The sequence below is a fragment of the Crocodylus porosus genome, unplaced genomic scaffold (genome assembly GCF_001723895.1).
Source record: "Crocodylus porosus isolate Cpor-Errol unplaced genomic scaffold, CroPor_comp1, whole genome shotgun sequence".
Taxonomy (NCBI): Eukaryota; Metazoa; Chordata; order Crocodylia; family Crocodylidae; genus Crocodylus; species Crocodylus porosus.
Window position 1 is genome coordinate 43,690,835 of NW_017728907.1, and position 25,232 is coordinate 43,716,066.

The 25,232-nt window shown below is 43.3% G+C and overlaps 1 protein-coding gene across 1 annotated transcript in view; it reads right to left on the minus strand.

Annotated features, from left to right (window-relative positions):
* ST6GALNAC3 (ST6 N-acetylgalactosaminide alpha-2,6-sialyltransferase 3) overlaps positions 1–22,715 on the minus strand; it is a 346,629-nt gene extending 323,914 nt beyond the window's left edge. The window contains exon 1 of the mRNA XM_019531250.1: positions 22,484–22,715. Within this exon, the coding sequence (XP_019386795.1) occupies positions 22,484–22,501 (18 nt within the window). The 5' untranslated portion in view covers positions 22,502–22,715. The remainder of the gene's footprint in view (positions 1–22,483) is intronic.
* Positions 22,716–25,232: the final 2,517 nt, after the last annotated feature.

The window sequence follows — 25,232 nt, forward strand, 5'->3', positions numbered from 1 at the left end:
CAACTAAGACTTAAACAAGGTTTAATATTGAAAAGGTCCAAAACGTACTCAAAGTGAGATCTAACTTTCGCACAGTTTTGCAATGGCCCTCAATTCACTCATCTAAAATAACCACCTTTATTTGTGTGATCTGATAAAAACCATAGGCTCCAAGTAGGAATTTAAGCAGAAGAGAACACGTCACCCTTCCCTTGTGCCATTCCCATTCGAGCTGGTATCCAGTGGGCAGCCTGTGCTGCCCCCCTTCAGCAGGCGTGCAGCCATTCACCTTCCCACATATCCCACGGCTGCAGAAGTGGAGTGAGATGGGTTGTCAGGCAAGACGATGGCTCCAGAATCTGCCACCTGCTTTTCCTCAACTCCCCGACAGTGGAGCCTTCCCACTAGTTTCTCCTGCTTCTCCCTCATCTGTTTTCCCCTCACCGAACAAATCAGAGGAGCAATCCTTTGATTTCCATTCTTCCCCCTCCGTAAAAAGTCTTAAGCCTTCAGCTTTCACTCAGCATGGTATCAGAAAGAACAACCCTACTGAAAGCTAGCTCTTTCAGAGCAGTGTATTTGGGTAGCGCAGCTAGAGTCAGACAGTTAAAATACTTGACAACTCTTATATTTAGCATCGCTGTGCAGGCGGAAATGAATTAGTAATTGGCATTTTGCAGCACTGAGAAGCACTTAAAAAAAAGAAAACAAGGATTTCAGCTTTATGCTGAAAGTATTCCTGGTTACATCAGTTTTACAGAGAAATAGGACACAGGCAAGCCCTGGGAAACTCTTGGATAAAGTGATGCGAAAATATCATATTCTATCTTTAAAAAAATGCATAAATTATCCTGTTTGTTACACAAGCAGAACTATTTAAGCTCTTGATGTCAAACTGAACCTTTCAAATCTCTGATATTCTTATAAGCACAAAAAGGAATCTCTTTAGACCTTGTCAAGTAGCATTTGCTAAATATGAAATAATTTGATTTCATATTATTAGTGCAGGTTTTGCTGCCATTCCCATCTTAAGATATACCAATGCTGATGCAGCAGGTATCATGTAACATACAATCCTTTAAAAAGAGTGAGACAGAATGGCTCCAGGAGTGAAATCAAATTCTGATTTGGAAACGCATGTTAGTATAAAACCAAAGTAGCAGATACTAGCACCTACGCTTTTTCATTCCTGACTAGCAGTGTTTAATGAAGTAGGAAATGTAAGTGTCACTGCTTATGGAGAGTTCCTGGAATCTGAAGATGCAATTGGGTAGTTACACTAATAAAATTAACAGCTGGATTGAACTATCTGTTATTACAGGAACTTGAGAATCAAAATTTAGGGAGAAAATTGTCATTTTTGCAAAATACGGTATTAATTATGAATTTGCAAACCAACATTTCAAAGCAAACTTTGACTAAACTTGCTCTGCTACAAAGCTATTATATTTCAAAGAAAAGCCTTCCATTAAATTTAATTACTTCCTCCTGTGGCTTAGGAGAAAGAGCAGCTCCTATTATATTTCATTACCTTCCCCTGTGGGTTGCATGGCAAAGGTGCGTAGTAAAATCTTGAAACTAAGCTACTAAGCAAATATATTTCATGTGTATGCCAATATTGCATATGCTTTATACTAATTTAGGGCATATCTGACTACAATAACATGAGCAGAATGTTAATAGAAATATTCACATGAATAAGAAGAGCAGACCTGGCCCCGTTCTTTTGCAGCCCTAATCCCTTTGAGTTCTGGTTTGTAAATAATATTTTAGATTCCTGTGTGAAAACAAAAAACACTAAACACCAGGGTAATGTCTATTTTACATTCAAGAACAGTGCATTAAATGACAGCATTTGGACAATGTGCCTGTCACTAGTCGCTAAACTGTATTCACTGCTGATCCATTAGAGAAACTCACAATACTGCTTTTGTGCTTTATATTTAATCTCTTTTCAGTCAGTCAAATTACAATACTCGCAGCTTAATGTGGAGAATCAGTGAATCCTACAATCCTTGAGCACTCCTCCTGTCTAGAGTCAAGGAAAGGAAAGACGAGAAGGGACAAGGACAGTGCTACAGAAACAGAACAGTTCTTCACTGGTCCTTCAGATTATGTCTTTTGTCCCTTGAAACATGGTGTAACGCCATGAAGCCAGAGAGGAAACAGTGCGAGCCCATTCAATGGGAATACTAGCCTGATGTTACAGTGCCCTTCCAAGTAATGGGAGACCCCTTTTCAAAACTGCAAAAACTTCATCAGAACTGACAAAGTAGTGATAAACTTTATAATAACTATTGTTAAGCGTAGTGTGAGAGAGAGGTCTGCGCAAGGGAAAAGCAGCGTCCGGATTAGCTGTCACACATGCATACCGCTTTTGGAACCAGAGACCCTTAGAAACAGCTGTTTAGTCTTTATAAACTATAAATTCATTTTCTTCTAAGAAAATAAAATGCGTTTCCTCCTAATAAATGTTAAGTCTGAACAGAGTGTTTTAGGAGACCCCTCCCAGTTATACCTAAACTACAAAGGTGTTTTCCATTTCCCTCCTACAAAAGGCATGTCTACATGAGATGCTTAATGATCAGAAGACAAATTCTACTGTACATTAGCGTGGCTGGCAAGAACTGCGCTAATGCACATTAACATCACTTTAACAGTGTTCATCTGCGCTAATGCGTAGTAGCGCTGATTACAGAACATTAAGTTAGTACCTATTATAACAGGTACTAAACTACAGCACATTAATGAACTTGTAGACGTGCCCAAAGAAATTTACATTTCATAAAGGAATTAAATAGTTCCTCATAAACAGATTTAGAGAACTTTTAATGCAGCGCTTCACAAGATAAGGCTACGGGGTACTGGTAACTACTAATAGTACCAATGATAACATAAAAAATCCCTTGCTTTTTGCTATCTTTTATTTGTCCAAATGTACAGTTAGGAGAGGTGTTAGGCAAGCTTTTGGTCACAAAGTGCCATTCCTCAAGCCTGAGAATAAATTACTAAAGCCATTTTGCCTAGCTTCTATTTCCACTACAGATTGGTTCCTCAGTATCATGTTATCAAAAAGTTTTAAATGAAGATCAAAAGGTAAAAGCAATAAGAATAGATGGATCCAGAAAAGGTCTTGCAATTTGAATTCAGAGTTCTTACACTGAATCCAAATCACTGCCACTGGATCAGCAAGTGGCTAGTAATAAAGCCCTCAACCAGCCTTCACTGGAGAAAAGCTCAGGAAATCACCAGCTTAATTCAGAAGTATTGGCATGTATACAATTAGTTCCAGAAAAGCCATGGAAAGCTGAATTTTCAGTTATGTAATTTGTGAGCATCACATGCAACTCAGACACATGATACACCAAGAGGCAAAATGAGCTACACAAGCAAAGCTGAAAAACTAAAAGCTGATTGTGCTTCACCTAGAATACCTCAGGTAAGAGCACTCTGCAGGGAATGGCACTTCAGCTAACAAGCTCCACTGCTCATGGCCAGACTTTGAAATGATCTAGAGAGTTACTTCAGGATTTTTCAATAAAGTAGCCAGAAACAAAAATATCTTCAGAGGTCAGTAAGGTATAAGGGCTAAGAGCAGTTTTAATATCCCTGCTGTAAATGACAGCCATCCAATATTACTTCTTCCCTAAAGGCTAAAACAGTACACTCATGTTTCTATGTTTTCTTTTAGGACTCTACCAGCAAGAGTTTCTTCAAGTCTTATTTGGCCAGAACATCTTAAAATAAATGTAAATAGCATGGATTTAAGGTAACTATTTCAAGATCTGCAAGAGATACAAACATCAGTAATCAATATTTCTTATTTAACAAACAAAATTCAACTTCAGAATTCAAATTCACAAGAGAGCAGTAAAATCTATCGTTTCTTATTAAGAAACAGACAGAAGCCAAGAACCAGAAAAGAATTTAATACCTACAAATTAGGGGTGTGCAAAATGGATAGTGATTTGATTTGTTCATTTGGATCACTGTCCCTGATTTGATTCAGTCAAATCCGAATCTGAAGATTCAATGCTGATTCAGAGAATCATCGATTCGGCCATAGACACAGCTTTAAATGTTTTTTCTATATATCTTAAGGTACCAGGCATGGCTTCTGAAAGCGGTGATGGTGGGGTGGATGGAGCATCCCACAGGAGCCCCCACCCCAATCCCGCGTGCTTCGCGGCAAACCCAGAAGTAGACCGGAAGTGCTAGTGGAAGTACCTGGAAGGTCTACTTCTTAGTCTGCTAGGGACTGCACTGGGGAGTGCATCCTGCAGCTTGGTGATAGGCCATGGGGGGACACTGGTGCCCCCCCCAGAACCAGAAGGTGCCAGCTGCTGAACTGGGCGGGAGGCTTGGGGGAGCCCCCCCCGCACGATTCCTAGCGGACCCAGAAGTGGACCGGAAGTGCTTCTGGTCCACTTCCAGGTCTGTTGCTGAGTGCACTGTGGAGCACCCTGCACTCCTGTGGGACACACCATGCGAACCAGCACTGCAGTATTGACAAGCTGCCTGGTGCCTTGAGGTATGTAGAAAAAACATTTAAAGCTGTGTCTATGTCTGAATCACCAAATCTTTCCAACTGCCTCTGAATCAATTCAGAGGGTTCCAATTCAATTCAGAGAGATTAAAAGGTATCCTGATTTGATTCAGATTCAGAGATTCAGCCACCAAATTGGGCTGAATCTCCACCGAATCGAATCAGGGACTGAGGCTTCGCACAGCCGTACTAGAAATCTCTTGCTATTCCAAGAAACTGATAAAGTCTGAAGAAATACATGCATCAAAATCCCAAACCAGAACTACAACATATTTGCATTACAATTGTGCATAACTACATTAGGTTTCAAAAAAAATAGAATTACCATCTAAAATATAAAGCTTTAGTAAGGCTGCAATGCAACAGGGGTTACTAAAATAAATATACAAGATGTTATTTTAACTATATTAAAGTGTACAAAATGATCTATACAAATATTTTACAGTATACAGCTCTCTCCAGGACTGAGAGGTGAGAAGAGATTGGGTGGAAGACCAAGATGCATGTCAAGATGTGCAGTGGCTGGGGGTTCAGAGGCAAATTGGCTCTATAGAAACAACACTGATGTAGAAAACAAAGATTGACTGGGAAAGGGAAGATGGGTGTCTGGGTGTTCACAGAATAAGAGATGCCCAAAGGCTGAAGTCCCAATGGGCAATGGGAATGATTTCTATCAGAACTACCTGAAGAAAAGCATAAAGAAACAGGAACAAGGCAGCTTTTACCTCCAAAAGCACCTTGTGGGAAAAGCAGGTGGTCTCAGGCTCTAGGCAAGGAGACCTGAATCCATTAATTCACAAGTCTAACAGTTCAGAAGATGCTAGCCAGAGCTAGATTACAATTCATAACAAGTTTCAGTCCTTAGATACCACAGTGACCTAGGCACAGGTGAAACAAAACAGCAAGACTGGAGCAGAAGCAGGGGCGATACACAGTGGATGCATGTGCACCACCTGAGTCTGGCAGCACACTCCCTACAAAAAGGTACGGTCGCCACCCCACCAATACCGCCAGTGGTGTCTGCAGGTGGTCCGTGATCCCCGCTGGCCACTGCCGACGCTGCCAGTGGCAGCTGTGGGTGGTCACTGACCCTCGGTCAGCACTCGCCATTCACCCCCACCCTGCCGCTGACAGCACCGGCGGCATCTGCGGGACCTCCCCTGCTTACCACCGCTGGGCTCCGGCCACTCCACTCCTGCTACCGCCGTGCCCCCCGGCCCCCAGTCCCTCATCCATTGTTAACACAAATAGCTGCAAAATACACCTTTCACTAAACAGTTACCTGCTTTTTTAACTATTAGCAGGAGATTCTGTTTTAGGAATCAGACAGGGACAGCCACATCACATAAACCGGGCAAGCATGCTAAGCTTACCTTTTTTTACAGCATTTGTTCTTAAAGTTAGCAGAAACAACAGAACCTACTTCTCAGCAAAACTTTCTTCTGAGCTTTTCTGCTGTTGGATTTTTATTTTCAAGGTCCTCATGTTTCTGTCTCAGTCCTTTCTTCTTCCATCTCAAGGAGGGGCCCAAGGGATGGATAAAATAACTTAATAGATATTCATTTACAATTTCAAAAATATAGGCACTAAATAATTACTTCTGCCATATGCTTCTGCTGAAACCATCATCAGCAAAAATAGTTGTCAAGCCTCTAATAATAATTAGGGCTGAGTTGCATACAGACTGTGCACTGGTATAACTATTTCAATTAAAGGCGCAAATTTTTTAAGCAAAGTTGCTATACCAGAATTACTCCTGGGATGCAAATAAGTTAGTATGAAGAGCATTGTTCTAGTATAGTTTATTTGACCGTAAATTCTATCTTTTTAAATGTTTTTATACCAATATATCTGAGCCCACCATAGAAGATTTGTATTTAATTATTCTGGTATCAGCAAACTGGTACAACTGGGCATCAGCAAGAGTAGACCTTATATTTTATATATATATAAATATATATATTAAAATTACTGGAACAATTCTCACTTCTTATATTATCTACCTATCCAACAATCTATCTATATTCTTCTATGGATGCAGAGGAACACTGCATATGTAATTTAGCTTATAAGTGCCTTCCTAGCCATTTTAACAAAAAATGTTTAAATACTATAAAAGCCTATACATCTCCCACTTTCTGGTGGCTTACGATGGCTCAGTTTGAACCCTGTAAATAACCTAATCCAACACAACCCAAAAACCTTCAGCAGGTGGCAGCGTAGACGATTCAGCAAGACTAGAAAGTGGACATCCATTCTCATCCATGGGCCCTCTTGGCACCATTTACCACAGCTGACCATGACATATTGCTGCCATCTGAGACAGCAAAGTAATTCTTTAAAACAGTTCTAGTCATTCCTATATGATGCACCCTCCTTCACCAGACCTCTCATTTGTGGAGTCCCAAAAGGATCATTTTCCCTCCAATCCCTTTTAACCTAATACTGCGTATGCTCCCCCTGGGGAGAACATGAGAGGATGAACACCTGACAGGTATTAGTCACACTGTTCAGAGCACCCTGGAAGGTGTCAGGAGCCCTAAACTGAGGATTCCCCAATTTACGTCCCCACTGACTGCCTTCCTTGCATGCGCACCAGCCTCTGACTTCTTTACTATTCTTTCATCCACACTCCAACTGCAGATGCTTCCTCAGCCTGATGAAAGGTATTTAAACCTGAAACCTTACAAAGAAGAATTTTTTCCAACTATTTGATCTGCTTTAATAAAATATATCAAATTTACCCAAAGAACCGTATCTGCCTATGTCCTTAGACCAACATGGCTACAACCTATACCTCAGGAGCTCTAACAGGCAGCCCAGCCAGGACTAATTGCCTATTGGTTAAACCTGCCTGAGGCTCTAACTCAGGGGTGGGCAAAATACAGCCCATGGGCTGAATCCAACCAACCAGGCAATTCCATCCAGCCCATTTAGCCCCTCCATGAGCCCCCTGTAAACCCTGACCCTCACTGCACTCTACAAACGGTGCCTCCATGCAGGAGGTGCAGCTCTGGTTCCTAAGCAACTACCCCCCACCCCAGCCTGGTCTGCCCTACCCCAGCCCCAAGCCAGGGGGCCTGAAAGACGAGGAGCCTCTGCCTGGCAGATCTTGTGCCTGCCCCCTCTCCCCTCCCCCCAGGGCTGTTCCCAGTCCTCCCTGCCTATGAGAGTGGGAATTCAGGTATGGACCCCACCGGGCTTGGGCCTGGACCAGGACTTCTCGCTAGAGGAAAGGGGGTGGGAGTATAGGGAGCTGTGCACTATGGGGCTGGGCTCGACTGGGCTGGCCTTGCATACTGCTGGAGCTGCGCGCTGTGGGGCTGGGTCAGGCTGGCCCCACATGCTGCCACCATGTGTGGCTGGGGCCTGGGGTAGGATTGTGGGAGCTAGGCACTATGGGGCTGGGTGAGACTGGCTCCACTTGCTGCCGTTATCTGCAGCTGGGGACTTGGGCGGGTGCATGGGAGTTGCGTGTTATGGGACCAGATGGGGCTGACCCTGCACACTGCCACCACATGCATAGCACCCTCTCCCACAAGGAGTACTTCTGGGGGGAAGGGGGGAGTAAAAGGAGCTCTTCTGGGGGCAGAGGTCAGGGGTTAGGGGTGGGACTTCTGGTCCCAAGATGGTGCTCAGGGGGCAGGACAGCTGTCAAGGGGCAGGGCTAACCTTGCAGCTCTCAACAGCTCACCAAAACTCATTAAGCAGGCCTCCAGCTGAAATAATTGCCCACCTCTGCTCTAATTGGAAGCCCTATTCTGCTGGTAAACCACAGTTAGGGTGTTCTGATCAGCTACTGGGGAGAGCAGCCTCCTCATTTAAGTCCATCTTCTGGATGGCCTGCAGCGGTAAACCATCCTGGACCCTGTGGACTTTAGTTTTCTGACTTCCGACCCTGCTTGGCTCTGCCTCTTGACTCTGTCCCTGGATTTGGTTATTTGGTCCCTGACTTGGTCTGTGACTTGGACTCTGCTCCAGGAATTCCCCCTTGGTTTGGGTACTTGGGAGTCTACTGCTTGCCCCCTTCCCACACCCACAATGTTGTGTGTACCTTTGGGTCCCCCAGCTCCCATCTCTGGCCCTCCCCTGGTGGCCTACTGATCCCCTACAACCAAGTCCTTACAGAAGGTACACATTACCCATGTAGTCACATGGGTAAACACATTACAAATGCTAAATAACTCTCCGTTGTTTTAGGTTTACTGAATGGAAACTATAGGTGAATACCAAAAAAAACAACAAACAAAACAAAAAATATCCACAGAAATTTCCCATTTCCATTTTCCTGGCCTTAATCATCTTGACATGTTCAGCCAGTTCCACAATACAGGATGTGTATTTTGGGAGTGTATTTACTGTCAGGGTAAGGAAGAGTACATCTATGGTACATTGCAAATGTTTTGATACAGTACGGGCAGTCCTCGCACTTATGACAGGTTACATTCGTGGAAAAGGTGCTGTAAGTCGAAATGATGCAAGTCAAATCTGATTTTCCCATAGAAACAATGTTATAATAGGGGCTTATGTTCCTGACCAAGGCCCTGATGCCCAACTTTTTATAGAAATTACCATAAACACCATATTTAAATCAACTATATAATCAACTATAAATGATATACACTGTACAGGACAAAGCTTTCTAAAGTGTACTGTATATAAATCAATTAAACAGGGCAATACAGCAACTAATCACATAAAATTGTATTTAGTCAGAAGGTGAAGGAACACCTTCATCAGGGTCATGGAATTCAGAAGGGCTTCTTTGGGGAGATTTTGGGCAGACTTAGGGCCTCTTGCTGGCTTTTTGAGAAACTGATCCAGGGCTGTTTGTTTTGCTGCCCTCTTTTTCTCACTGTAAATTTCCCTGTAGCGCTGCGTGAGAATCCAGCGGCGTAAGTAATAACATGGGTGTAAATGCCCGGCGCCACAAGTGCGAATCGCTGCAAGTCAAAACGTTGTAAGTCGAGGACTGCCTGTATGTCAGAGAAGAGGAGTTTGCTCTATCTTATGACGTTTCATTTCACATTATAATGTGCCGTGTTGCTTACCAGTTATAACGAGGATTAAGAAAAATGAATGGGATCTAATCAACAAAGCTCATGTGTGGATCAAAGACAAACTTTTTCCAAACAGGCTGCTCTGTCTTTAATATGATTCCCTACCAGTGACTATGTACACAACTCCAAACAGTCTAGAGAAAAAGCAAAAAAGACAACATTTGGATGTCATATGCTTCAGTGCTTAAAGGTGAATTGCAAAGCATAAACAGCTTTTTGCCCTCCACTGCTTCATTATCACATACAGTAATGACTTTTAGAGCATGAGGTAGGTCCTAACTTGCATTTGTTTGAGAAGATGCTTACTTACATCTTGATTAAAATCAAGCTAAATCAGTATAAATACTGTAAATCAATATAAATATATTTTTACACGAGTTATTTCCCAAGCTTAACTAGAGTGATTTTAAAACCAATCTGAGCTAATCTTATGTATATTGTGTGTATGAAAGCCTTAGGCTGGCTAGACAGTTGCTAGACAGTTGCTTTCCCATCATTATAAAAGACAAAAACAAGACGTTTGGGAAAAAATGATTACACATCATAGAGGAACACACCCCACTTTTATAGATTATCTCTAAGCAGCAATAAATACAAGGACCATGCTCACTAGCCCATCAACCAAAAGATAAACTATGCTGTAGAGCTCCTGCCCTCTTTGAGGCCAAGAATAGTGTTCCCTTCAGAGACATTTGGAGGAAAATTGCTTTTAGGTGTTGAACTATTACAGCCATTAGTGCCGAGTCAGTCACTTATGGAATCCCTTTTTTGTGTCAAAAATGATGAAAACTGTTTTGTTTTTTTTTATAGTTGTCAGAATTTCATTTTAATCAAATTTGCAAGAATTCAGCCTCATAAAAGACATTCCGTGCTTCTTATAATATAATCCATAAAATTTTGTGTGGCAAGTGAGCGCCATTGGGCCAGGCTACAGCCTATTCTAAATCTGAATAATTCACAATGTGTTAGTTTATCTTTCATTCAGTTTGGATAGCAATTCCATTCTAAACATTTCAGAGAATGACCAGGAAAAATAATGCTTTAGATTCCAATAAATTAGTGTTTTTTATTGCTGTTTCCTATGACCTGTTATTGTTTTATTGTGCAATGGAAAGTTAATTTCAGGATCCAAGACTATAAACAGATGTCTTCTTTGGAGCAAGATCAGTTGTGCCAGGATGTGTCCCAGCCCAGCTGATCTAATTCACTTGCATCTACAGACATTGCTGGGGTTGCTGTCCTGCCAGGTCAGGTCCCTGCCACTCCCAGTGTTTCGGGGCCGGACCCTGTAGGGCACAGCACCTGGGGCTGTTGTCCTAACTTGGGGAACATCTCTGCAAGTGGGTTCCCCTGCTCACAAGGTTGTGCCCAGAGTCAGGATGGGGCAGTGCAATACATGCTCTCATGGGGCATTTATCTTCCCAGGGCATGCAAAACCCCAGGAACATGTGCCGGCCATGAAAAGGCAAGAACTGTCACACTCTCAAATTTGGCACTTGCAATATGACATCCATTTGCTTGACTTTTGTGCCATTCAGAGCTGTCTTGTGGCCCAAGAGAACAGGAGTCAGTTGACTTTACAGCAACATCAGGAGAAAAAAAAAGACCAAGCTTAGGTGTCAATTAGATCAGTGATTTAAATTCCATCTTCAGGAGAGGGAGCTCAGCTCCCAGGGATTCTGAAAGAGCACCACGTTCACTTCTTGTGTTCTCGAAAACAAAGGGAAAGTACTACAGCAAGAGGAATTAAGGGGCAAAATACTCTCATAATGTCAGAGGGATTTTTAATGCTCTTCTTCATCATCTGGTTGTATGTACCTGTTGTCTCTCATCTTACACTTCCATTGTGCAAGCTGTTTGAGGTAAGGCTCATCTCCTTATCCTGTGTTTGTATAGTGCTTAGTTTAATAAGAACTTAATCCATAACCAGGGCCATAAATATGGCTAACACAAATCGGTAAAAACTGGATAATTAATGGAAGGACTATGCTGCATGGGAGACTTCTTCCATCAGCATCTACATTCACCAGCCCAGGATCTCTTAAGTGTTTTGCAAATACTAATTAAGCTTCAACATCTCCATGCATTTAAATTTGACCTGAACCTAAATTTCTTACTTAAATGAATAGTTTTATAAAGAATATGACAGGTCTCACAAAACAAGCTGCAGCTATTCATAAGAGACAGAAGCCTTATCTTTATTATGCTACTCTGCATAGCTAGAAAAATAAATGGTCTGTAGTTTCTAGTTTAAATACCCCATTTCCCAAATAAAGAAAACAAGTCATGAAACTGTATTCCAATTCCAATCAAACTTAAAAAAGCAAATAGAATTGCCTTTAACTAAACAGTGCAACTTACTTTGCACTAAGGTTGCCATATTTCCAGTTCCAAAAATGGGGACATCTCTTTGGCGGGGCGTGCCCCTAACTCCTAACATAGCCCCCCACTCTCTCTAGTTCCCCTCTCAACCACAGCTCCCCTGTCCCTGCCGGTGCCCCTCACTCCCAACCTGTAGTTCCCCATCCCTGCTGCTGCCCCACTCTCACTCCTGACCCGTAGGTCCTTGGCCCTGCCGGGACCCCTCAGTCCCAACTCGCAGCCGCCTGCTCCCCACAGCCCTGCTGGAGAGGGCTCCAGCTGCCACCATCCAAATCAGGCCAGAGTACAGCAGCTGCAGTGGCTGCAGCTCATACAGGCAGTGGGAGGGTGAGTTCAGCCCTGGCATGGCCTGGAGGGAGGAGGAGGGAAGACTGGTGGCACCGTCCACCCTGGGCAGAGACTCCTGTGCCACCCTGGGCAGCGTCTCCTGGCCACCCCATCCCTAGAAGCATGGGCACCAGCCCTGGTGCTGCTGGCATGGCTGTGTAGCTCTCCACTGCCCCCAAGGGCCCATTCTGCCCCCTTCACCTGCTGGAAGGGCAGGTGCCTCTCCCTGCCCTGCTATAGCCGTAGCACCCATACACCTTTCCCCAGTGCCAGCAGGCACCCCCCCACACACACACATTCCCTCAACACATCCCTGACACACACACAGAGCCCCCTGCACAGTCTCCAAGCCCTGACCCTACAACTCCCACCATCCCATAGACTTACCTGCAGCCAGCTGCTAAGGCAGCTCCCACCAGCCTGTCTGGCTATATGCCAGCCATGTACATGTGCGCACACAGACCCTACCTCCAATCACCCCAAGCAGCTTTAAAGAGGAGAATGCACATTGTTCTGTAGCAAACAGAAAACCCGAACCCTGGTAAACACACACGCTGCTAGAACAAGCTGGGAAATGCAGTTCTACCAGGAAAATCAAAAAAACCCACCAAGACAGAGACTGGAGGACCCAAAAGGACATGTCCAGGAAAATCCGGACATATGGTAACCCTACTTTGCACCTGTAACTGTGAAAGCATTAAGTTTATTAAAATAACCAGATGTAATCAAATAATCTTTTTGTTGGTAAAGCAACTAATCAGCTATCAACTACTTATTTAGGTTGTTCCATGCATAGTAATACTGAACTGGAGGCCACATCCAGCATGGTGAATTGTTGGTTGATTTGAAGGCTGAAAATTTCCATTATAACCGACTCTCCATACGTACAATTCTGAAAAACAACCTTTTTTTAAGTTAAGGTGCCATTACAGAGTGCGTGGAGATGCGTGTTCTCTGGGTCCTGCTACACAATCGTCTTATCTGCTCCAACAAATCCTTTACAAGGATGATCTTTAAAACCATGAACAGTACTCTTTACGTCATACAACCACTATTATTCTAGAAATTGTCTCTAAAGAATGTGACCCACATAGTATAATTGCATGAAAGGTTATACAAAGGAAAAGGCTGCTAAGAGCTGGTATTACTCCTTGAAGAGAGTAATAAAACAAGCACTCGTTACATTGCAACCATTTTGTCATTAACTACATTTAAACTGAAACAAACCAGGTAAAAGGGTTCCTGAAGAGTTCGGCTCAGCTTGTATTTTCTCACAGCTTTTCTCCCTGAAGCATGTCAGAACAGAAAACTGAAATAAAAAGGACTGGCTTACTGGATCCATGAAATGTGAAAAATGGCAACTTTGGAAACTGAGGACTAATCTCTTATGTTTTAAATGGTCCTTTTAATTCCTAAAGATTTAAGCATGTAAAACATAGGAATGTTTTTACCCACAGTGGCAAATTTAGCAGCCTGAAAAATATTGCTTCATCTTATGCCAGGTTATTATATTAAGCTGAAACTATGGGTAATTTAGAGGTTTGCCCAGAATCTTCTGTATGCAAGGATCTTCTCATGTGGAAGGAAACTGTCAACCATGCTCCTTCTGCGGGACACCACAGTGTGCTCTTTATGGTTGGAAAAAACCACACTGATGAGAAAGTGTGCAGTGGATGTGGCAGGGTGGACCTTATTACCCTCCCCATCATGGGGAAATCATCCCCTTTAAAAAAAAGGGAAGAAGTAGGTCCCATGGTCAAATACCCTACCAGACAAAGTGTAAACCATTGGTTCTCAATGATTTTTTTAGACTCAAGACTCCCCTCAGAAAATGTCAGCTCTTAGTTTTCAACTGATTATTTACTACATAAAAATAGTAGAGAAATTCTTCTACTGCAAAGAACTCAGAAAGACCCCAACAAGTCCAAATGCTTTTAACACTACAGATTACTACTTGAAGTAGCTGGATTTATCTTGTGAAGGATATCAGCACACCTAAAGGTGTTAACATTGTGTGGCACATTGCAACACCTCCAAAAGGATTGCAAGGCATCCCAATCCCCAATTGAAAATCACCGCTGTAAACTGCCAGGGAAGAAGAGGTAGGAGGCACATCAGGGATGAATATCAACAAGCATGGTTCTCTTCATGTTAGCTCAGCTGTCAGGAACATGCATGGTCCAAACCCATGGTCTGCTTGATAATATTTTTAAAGCATACATCAGTTGAAACTAAAATTAACATAAATATCCATTATCCAAATGAAGTAACTCATAACTACTACATACATGCATGACTGGCTTTGCACTCTATCTGTGTCACCATTCCCCTGAAGCCTTCTCTTGTCCCTCTATACAACAGGCTCTGATAAATCTGGTCCCCACTCCAAAGTTCCTACTATCACTGCAGGGTCAGGGTGGAGAGAAAAGCAAACTTCAGACTTCTGACAATACAGAAACCATCTGTGAGGTATTATCTGTAAGCTTCCTCATGTAGACTGTCGCTCTTGGGACAAGTGATCACATTAGCAAGTTACTATCTAAAGTGACAAAGACACTGGAGCTTACACCTTCAGCTTTTAGCCTTTCCACCTCTCCAATCAAGCATTAGCCAACCTGGGCAATACAGAAAACTGAACTCACCTTTTCCCTTTTAGCCCCAAAAGTACAGGTTTAGCATTTTCCTCAAAAATAGTAACATTATTTGTCTTCCAGTGCTTTCCAGAGACTCTAGTCAGCTATAGGCCCTGTAGTCAATGACCAGTCTCAGGAGGAGACCATTCCTGCCCAAAGGGGTTACATTTAAGGTTAAGAGAAGACACAACCCATTGGCTTAACTAAACTAATAGAATTGTGGGGAAAAGGCATATAAAAAGGACCACCTTACTGCAAACCCTCCACCTGCCTTACCGAAAGTAAAACACTGGCTCCCTTAAGGGACCCAGCAGTCTTCATGGCTCTGTGGCCTGGCCATGCAGCCCTCTAGGGTGGTGAGGGCAGGAGAGAGGCTGCTGGCACAAAAGGCTCCTGGAAAGATGGCTGCTGCCTCCACTCCTCACTGCTGATTGGCTGAGAGGGCTGCGTGTTTTGTGCCCTGCCCCTTGCCACCAATCAGCACCGAGGTATGGGACTGCATGACAGAAAGTCTTCACAACCATTCAGTGGCAAGGGGCCAGGTTGTATGATGGACAGCACTCACAACCAATCAGCAACAAGGGGTGGGCCCACTGGGGCCTCTCAACCAATCAGAGACGTGGGGGAATGGACCTTGCTCTCCTCAGGCCACTCTTCTTGTAAAAAATTTCTTCCTAATGTCTAACATAGATCTACACTCCACTAGCTTGCACCCATTATTCTTAGTTACTCCCTGGGGCGCTCTGGAAAACAGAGCATCCCCAATTCCCTGCTGTCCTCCCCTGATAAATTTATGGGTAGCCACAGCTGTCTTCGTATAGGCTAGGATGCAATCTATTGTTCTGTGTCTACAAAAGCAAATGGGCTTAAATTGCAAGAGAACTTCTTAGCTCTGAGAGTAGTCATGTACTGGAACAGATTACTGGAGAGGCTGTGGCAGCTGTGTCACTGGAAGTAAAGTTTAGACAAACATTTGGTTGGGAATGGTTTAGGCTTAGATAAATTATACTGCCTTGAATGGGGTTGGGCTAGAATCCCCTATGATGATATCTGGAAGGGACCTCAAATCTGGAATATTTTTGTGACTAAATCTATCATATTAAATTTATAGGGTTAAAACTGTACCACACAAGGACAAAACCCACTCGTATAACAACAAAAAAGATTTTGAGAACAGGAAAAACAGAAACCATGAAGAAGCCCTTCCTGTTCTCCTTGTTCTAAATACCATCATAAAATATGATGTCTTACTACTCAAGGTGCATTAACCTCTCCCCCCCGGGAAGAGTACTTTGTGCCCCAAAGCTTGTCTAGCATCTCTCCCAAATGTACAGTTAGTCTGATAAAAGATATCATTAAAATAAATCCTTGCCTCTCCTACATGCTGAGAAATTTGAAATGCTTTAAAGTATTAGAGATCAAAACTGCTTTCAAGGGGTGATGTTACAATATACTGTAATATAAAGAGATAACAGTATATATCTGAATTCACTTTAACAATTTCCACCCTTCCAAACTAACTCTGAAATAATCCCAGCAAATTAATTTTCTAGACACCACGGTAAAGGTTTGCAGTAGCCACATTGCAACCACATTTTATCAGAAACTCATTAGCCACCACCACTACCTTCACACCATGAACTTTCATCCTAACAATACCACTGATTTCATTGTCTTCAGCCAAGCTTTACCCTACAACTGTATCTGTTCTGATCTCACCAACCAGCTTGCACACCTTAAAGATCTAAGGCAGGGATTTCTAAAGTTATAATATAATCTAAAAACTGAAGCCACTCAAAGGAACGAAGTCAGACTCAGATATCACTCCAACCTGCTTCAGTACCAACCCCAACACAAGAACACCAGAATCCCTCTGGTTGTCACCTCTGGCCCCCATTTTAAACACAGTCATAGAACATATAATTAATAACCACCAAACCCTTCTGAAATAACAAATGTCTTCTAGTTTTACAGACAGCTGCCCCTCCAACTTGCCATGGGATCTCTCAAGCAGTCTACCTAACTCCTAATGCCACCAAGACACCCAGGATGGAACCATATGCAAGCTGTGGCCCCTTATCAATACAAACTAAATCATCACTGGATGAAATCAGTTATAAAATCCAAGGTTAATTCATGTGCACCTCTACTAATGCCATCACCTACTTACAGTGCCCTTTGCTGTCTACATTGGGAAAGGGCAGGGTGGAGTTAATCCCTACGTGTAAGAATGAATGAAAATTGATCTGACATCAGTTCCAGAAAGACACACAAGCCTGTGGCAGAACACTGTATCACTCTGGACAGTCCATCACTGACCACAGAGCAGCTGTTTTTAAACAACAAAACTTGAAAAAACAACTTGAATGGGAAATTGTGAAACAAGAAATTATCCACAGAGTAGAAGTTTGGTCTAAACAGCAACTACAGATTCTTATCCCATTAGCGAAATTAGCATCCGTGACCCCTTTGTTCCTATGGGTTTGTTACTTGTTTGCCTCTCCCAGAACTTCCCTTCTCCCTTGTTGTTTGATCACTGCCTCTGTTTGATAAACCATTCTATGCATGTCCTTTCATAGCATCTGATGAAGGAAAGCTAAGCTCATGAAAGCTTATGCATTTCTGATTTAGTCTGTAAGGTACACGTCTATCATTAGGGGTCTACCTAATTTGAGGAGGTGGCCAGCCGATTTTGCTTGCAGATCTCATGACCAATGGTCATTTTTGTGGGCTGAGGAGGGCAAGGTCCACTCCCCCACATCTCTGATTGGTTGAGAGGCCCCAGTGGGCCCACCCCTTGTTGCTGATTGGTTGTGAGTGCTGTCCATCATACAACCTGGCCCCTTGCCACTGAATGGTTGTGAAGACTTTCTGTCATGCAGTCCCATACCTCGGTGCTGATTGGTGGCAAGGGGCAGGGCACAAAACACGCAGCCCTCTCAGCCAATCAGCAGTGAGGAGCGGAGGCAGCAGCCATCTTTCCAGGAGCCTTTTGTGCCAGCAGCCTCTCTCCCGCCCTCACCACCCTAGAGGGCTGCATGGCCAGGCCACAGAGCCATGAAGACTGCTGGGTCCCTTAAGGGAGCCAGTGTTTTACTTTCGGTAAGGCAGGTGGAGGGTTTGCAGTAAGGTGGCCAAAATGAGGAGCCTGCTCAATTTTGCATTTTCTGTGAAAAACCACACAATTGTGAATTTGGTAGGTCCCTATTTATCATGCCTTTATCCTATATTTGAATTACCATTCTTTTAAAAAGAATGTGCAAGGCTGACCCATACAATGATCATTCTCAAATTCAGCATAAAAACTGGGCTTCCATACTACTTTATTTACTTCCACTATGTCAACTACTGCTAAGCACTGATAAGCTCTGCAATCTCAGACACAGCTAGAGAATGGTGACTTTTTAAATAGCAATCATTGAACTTATCTAGTTCCCATTGTTATGGCATGTGGCCATCTTAATCTTAAAACAAAACTAGGGTAGGCAAAAGGACCATAGACCTACCGTGATTTTTATTTAAAGGCCTGGAAAATGTCTTAAAACTCCAAAATCACAGTCACTGGCAGTTTACCAGAATTAGTAAGCTTCCCTGCTTTCAGCTTCAATGCTTCCTTGCCATCTGAATATGACCCATTAGCAAAGACATCCTCACAGGTCTCAACTGATAGATGGATGCAATGTAGAAATGGCTACCTCAGAGAAGTCATCATTATCTCGAGCGCTGTCCTAGTGAGTATTTTACCTTTGATAAACCTTTAGTATTCAAGGTAATTTCTATGGTAAAGGTAGTACAAAGGGCATTATTTGCCATATATTTTATTTAACATAGGTAAATAGGTCAGTTTCCAGTAGTCACCACTACCTTTTTCACTTAGGCTAGGGACAGACATTACACATAAACTGGTTTAAGTGATCAGAAACTGGTTTAAACCTGTAACAGAACAGATGTTCAGTGTATATAAACCAGTTTGAAAATGGCTGAAACTGGTTTGAGATAAACATGGTTGAATGTAGCATCAGACTTAACTGATTTGGCTCAAACTCATTTATTCAATGTCTGTCCTAGACCCCTTGCTAGTTTAAGCTAAACCAGACACCCCCAGGATCCCGGCATGCTCTCTGGGCTGGATGGGGCTCTCTGCTCCACAGCAGAGCTGGCCCCTCCCCTTTGCTCTCTGGCTGGAACTCTGGCACAGACTGCTGGCACAGCAGGGTCTGCCTGGCTTCCCCCTGCCCTAGTCTGCCTCACTGCTCAAGCAGGAATCCCCTCCCCTCCCATCTTCCACAGCATGGCCCCTGGCCCCATGGCCCCTACGAATGTGGTATACTAGCTAATGCTGAGAGATATCTGTATGTGTCTCTCCAATTTAACTGGGAAAGGCAGACACAACAGTGACTGCTTGGGGCTATTTAGAGTGAAGCAACAGGTCAGCTGGTAAGCTGTTTAATAAAAGTTTGAAGTAATGGAGAGAGCCTACTGTTTTGCTGATGAGGGGATAATCACTATTACCAGCCTCCTGCTGGCTTGCTCACCTGTCAGTTTGCTGCAGACAGTAAAAAGAAGCAGGGAGAGGGAGATTGAAAAGCTCCGTATCATCAGTAGATGCATGCACTGCCTCAGAGTGCTAGCCAGGAGCTGGGATCTGGCAACACCCCTGCCCCTTGAGCAGCCAGCAGTGAAAAGCTTGGGCCTGTGCAGGCAATGCATCTGCAGGACCTTCCTAATCAGAGTTCCTGTGGGAGTTTGTCCATGCCCCCACCCCTGTGCTCAGTCTGTACAAGGGAAGGGAGGGCTGCTCTAGCACCCCGCAGCTTCTAGCCTGAGCCACTGCAGGCATGTGCCTGAATTTCCTCAGTCCAGAGAGAACATCTGTCCAGTTATAAACCAGTTCATCCTAGCCAGGTTAGACTAACCTGCAAAGATTGAATCAATTCCGGCTCACAAACATCGCTGCTTCACAAACAGCAAACAAATACTACACTAGAGAGTTTTAGTTTGCTGCCCCTACAGCTGTGGAGCAAAGCACCAGGCTCCGTGCAGCTCCACGGCTCTGCAGGAAGCCCTGCAGACAGCCTGGCAGCAGCCTGGGAAAGCAGGCTTCACCCAAGGAGAGCAGGAAACCTGATCTCTCCCCTCCCCTCAGAGCCTGCCCGCCCGAGCTGTGCGGGGACCCGGTTCTTCCCTCCATGGCTGCGGTGGCCCCTGGGACCACCTGATCTGGGTGCCTGAGGGCAGGTGCCACCTGAGGGGGGAGGGGAGGGCGCTGCTGCCACAGAGGGAAGCAGCAGCCTCCCCCCTTCCCCGCCGGAGAGGCAGGTAAATCAGTGGTGTGTGTGCACAACACAGGGGTTTAATTAGCCCTAAATTGAAGCAGTGTTTTTTTTAAATCCACCGCTTCAATTTAGGGTCCCCATTTCATCTACACACACCCTAAAATATGCTTGAAGTTGTAGGAAGAAGAAGATACAGCTGGGATGCAATTACAAATGTAGTTCCTATTCTCAGCTTCATCACTTAGTTTGAGAAACAACCTGAAGTCACTTCAAGGTGTCTACAGAATTTATTTTGTAGATATTAGTTACTATATCCCACATGATGAAGCACATGTTTATAGACAAAGAGCTAAAAGAAAATACCAAGTATTAAAGTGATTATGGATCATTCGTCTAAACCTTTAGATTATTCCTGACAGAACAGAAAGAATCTAGTCTGTCTTGCTACAAAGCTAATCTCCACATCTCTTTCACTTTTTAATCTTGTTAATACAGGCAGACGCAAGGATAAGAGTTAGGCTGACTGGAGTACTGTCAGTCAGAACTACCCTACTGGCCAGGAACGCCAGGATTTGAGAAGAGGAGAAAAATTATGACTATACAATAACAAAACAGCATAAAAAGAAAGATCTGCAGAAGTCAGACTTACAGAAGTGCTACAATGGCTTTGGGCCACAAGGCTTAGCAGGAAAGTGAAACATTGTGCCTCTGGGGAAAGAGAAGAAAGGAAAACACAGGTGTGGAAACCCTTGAGTCTTCTTGCAAAGGAAACAACTAACTTATCTTTCAGGTCCAAAGAGAGCTTTTGCATGAGAAGTTTCCAAGGAGCGAGAAGAATATTTCTACATCAATTTTGGGGTTGGTTGCAGATGCGACCACCAATGGCGTCTTATCTTTGTGAAAGCAGGCCCGATTCAGGAAGCTCCTGTGTCACAACTTATCCACTAGCTATTTTTTTTTCTTCAGGGGTTTCCTCCTCCTGGGAGTTAGTTACCAGGAACATTCAAAGAGGGCGGCTCAGCAAGAGGTCAGCATTAAGTCAGCCTCTGACATATTTATTACTAAAAACTTCCACAAAATACATATGCATTAAAGAAAACGAAGACACGTGCACAAACTGTTTTGTGGGGGAGGGGAAGACAAGAGAAAGCTGTTTGTTCCTCAAGAAAATGTAAGAAAGCAAACAAAAATCATCTTACTGGTGAGAAGCAAGCACATTTATTTTGCAAAGATTAAGCTGTGCAATTCATTAGCTTTGCTGCTTTTTTGGAGAGATTTGCTATTCGAGCCTGTCCCACCGCTCAAAATAATCAACCCTTTGTTAAAAGGAGTAATCCGACTGGAAACGAGGGAATGCTGGCAGATGGGTCTTCATGCCCTGTTTTACTTGTGAAGTGGAGCAGAGTGGGTTTATGTTTTTAAAATACAGGTAGAAAGGAAAAAGGCAGATTGCAAATATGACCCAGCAGCTACTTAATCTGTAGAATGAGAAATAATGCATAGTGGCTCCCTCCTAGTAACAACACTGTAAGGAAGCATATGTTAATTGTTCTTACTTGCTTGCACTTCCACTTTCTCCCCTCCGATTCCATACTTCTGTGTAGTGATGCTCATATAAAAACGGGATTTTTGTAATGACTCTTCTGTTAGCAAGGAAAGCGGGTGGGAATATGTCTAACAGGGAGATGGAAATACAACACAAAACTGGTGTTCACATGTGTCAGCATATAGTTGCCCCACCTGGTGCAGTTTGGCTCTAAAATGTACTAGCATGTGGATTTGTGTAAATTCAGAAGGGGGTGTGTGCTTACGGAGCAACTTGTGCAGCTTTGTAAGTCTGAAGCCTTTTCTTTAAAGCAGCAAGCGCTGCTCGTTCAGAAAAGAAAAACAACTTCCCCTTTTGTGTCCTTTGTACGGGGAAGCTGTTGCCCACATGCTATAGCTCCTGAAGGAATTCAGCTAAACAAAGTCAGCTAAGACAAGCCAGAGGCCCCGCACCCCCTTCATGCCTTCCTATTATTCTGCACACAGCTTCCTTTCCACTAGCTAGCTGATAGCCTGCAGTTCTGACAATGCAGGGAAAGAGGGAGAGCGGCAGAGAAGGGAAGCAGAACACAGCTGTACATTTCAGAATCCCTCCATATTCCTTTGCCAGACAAAACCAATACTCAAAAAAGACAGCTAAGATTAAGATGCAATAGGACCGCACTGAATCCATGCCTCTGAGCAGCCAGGGTCTCTTTTTAACAATGCATTCAAGCAACAGATACCGAGATTTACCTTCAAAATGCAGGCCATGTTCTTTTTCTATCGTTCCTATCACAAAGCAGAAGGATTTTACTTTGTGAATAACAATTCCAGTGTCAGGAAAAAGGCTGGCAGAGCTGCAGAACTGCTAAAGTCTACATTCCTGTAGATCCAAACAAGGGTACCACAATTCTAAGATCCGTTAGTCATATTAGTCTTTTCATGCCCTGTTTGTTCCACCCATCAGCTTCTGCCACTGGCTGGGAGCCAGCACGGTACCTCCCCCTAGTCACATGACTGAGTTTGATTCATGGTTCCAGCATGTATTTTTTTAAGCTCTTGGACGCTATCATACAATATACACAAATGGCAATTCTCTAGCATGCAGATGTTTGTGACATTCAAAAAGCAAGTGGCTCACTTTAAATAACTCCCCCCCCCCAAAGCTCTCCACAGATATTTCTCCCTCAGTTATAGTCAGAAAAAAGTTCAAAGTATATTTTTATTATTGGTGATGTAAAAACTATTAGATTTCTTGTGAGTGTTGGATACTATGCTCATCCCTTTTAGGACAGGAATTTGCCCTTGTTTGAAATATTTGAATTGCCCATAAGCAGTGAGCCACTCACCCTGGATAACAAGTGCACGTAACCCCTAAGAAACCGTTGTATTGTGCTGTGCAAGTCATTTTGGGTAAGGAATGAGAAACGGTTTTCACTTGTGCTAAGCTAATGACACCTCCTAACTCTTTCAGGCATTTATACGAGCTTTCCTGACCTGTGAAGAAATTACCCCGCTGCTGTTACTGAAGGCACCTGGACTTAGACTATAACTTTCCTACCACTTACTATATTAAAAAAACAGAAACAAAATCAAGCTCTTCTGCATACCTGGATCTATATAATACATCACCTTTGCCATCTCTTCCCCAGCTGCCTCCTCTCAGCCTACCCCCTAATATTTTTACTTTCCTATATTCCTTGATCGCCTTTGTGCCCCCATCTTGTTTACCTTATACAAGAACAGTATCTATGCTCTTGTCCACCAACCAGACTCATTCATGTGTGGTAAGGGAGGGGCAAGTTCCAGCTGACCAATGGTCACAAACCCGGGTGGTGGCTCTGAGGGCGCCCTTCAGGGCACACCTCTCTCCACTGGTCTACTGCTTGTCCACTGAGAACAAACTAAGATTTCCTCATGACCTTTGACCTTGGTAAACTTTATTTTTTACCTGTCTCAGTTCAGGTCTTGCAGAGGAAGCTTTGCCAGGTAATGAGGCATGCCCCTACAATTTGTATAAAATTATAGGCCCCCTCTTCCACTAAAAGAAGTAATCAGTGTTTCTGAAAATCATCCCTACCATGGGCAATCAAGAAAGTAAATAAAACAGCAACAAAATTTATTACCCAAACAAGATCATTCACAGTATACTTTGAAAAGACAGTGTACTTTGAAAAATAATCATAAAAAAATTAAAGTAAAATCTCACCCCACATTTCTTACTAAAATGTAACATTCCCAGCTTCTCCCAACTAAGGGACTAGATCACCCAAAGCCTAGGGATCATTAGACAACCTATTACCAAGGCACCCTCTATATACCATCACCTTATTTACCCTTCTCTATATTTCTGTTTCTAATTTTCAAGGGCATATGTACACTGCATCGGTGACCTACTCCCCTGAGATAGGCATCTGTCTGTCAGGCCAGGTGATATTCTCCATTTACAGTTACATTTAAGACCTATAGAAATGCTTACATCCTCCCAGACAGATGGGTCAATATCCTTAGCTATCCATTACTCAAGATAGAGATAAAAAAGATTTCTCTTATTCTATTCACAGGTGAAAAAAATTAATCCCTGATGCGATTCTTTCCAGATGCCCATCTCCTGAGACTGGATTCCCTTTGCTCAGGCCTTTTCCTTGGAATTTGAACCACAGTTATTTGTGGATGGGCACATGTCTACACTGTCTCTTCTGAACTAATTATGTGCAGTAGCTTCAATGTACATTTTTAGAGAGTGGGATCTTCTCTCAAGTGCTGGTCTGGGGATATTCCTGACACTTCAATAGCATTCCTACTATTGACTATTTCCAGTCATACTAAGATACATGGAGACCCCCAAATCAGCCGCGCTTTGGGGTCGAGTTGGAGCCACCCAACTAATCTCTTTTAGAAGCACAACAAATTAACCTGCAAGGAGCTACATTTAATTCCAAGACATCTTAATGCTTTGCTGCAGTCTGCAGTGTTTGAAATACTCTTGGTGAGAGCAGGTGAGTGCACAAACTTAGGTAACCTCTTTGGTAGCTTTGTTCATTACTCCCAACACCATGGAGAGCAAAAGATTCTGCAGAGCATGAGAACCGTAACACTTTCATTTGCTATTCGGTGGCACAGGGGAAATGCGCTGATTGTCCAATAGGAACGACAGCTTGGCCAATCTCACCATAAGCTAAAACTACCATTTTTCACTGCTCATGAATAAACCTGCCAAATAAAATCTGCCAACTTGCCAAAAAGAAGGAGTTTTTTCCTGAGGACTTCAAGATCTATTTTCATTAGGGAATCTTCTAAGATACCTATGAGGTAACAACTTGAAGGGTACCTGTAAAAATGTCTTTTTACCATTAGGGAAGGTAATTACAGTATTAGCCGAACATTTTTATTCCCTGGCACAAAGAGCAGCTATATTCATCACGCACTGTCATGAAATACCACTAATCCTTCCCACAAACTCCACCCTGCTAACCACGCTGCTAGAGCTCATAGTGGAACA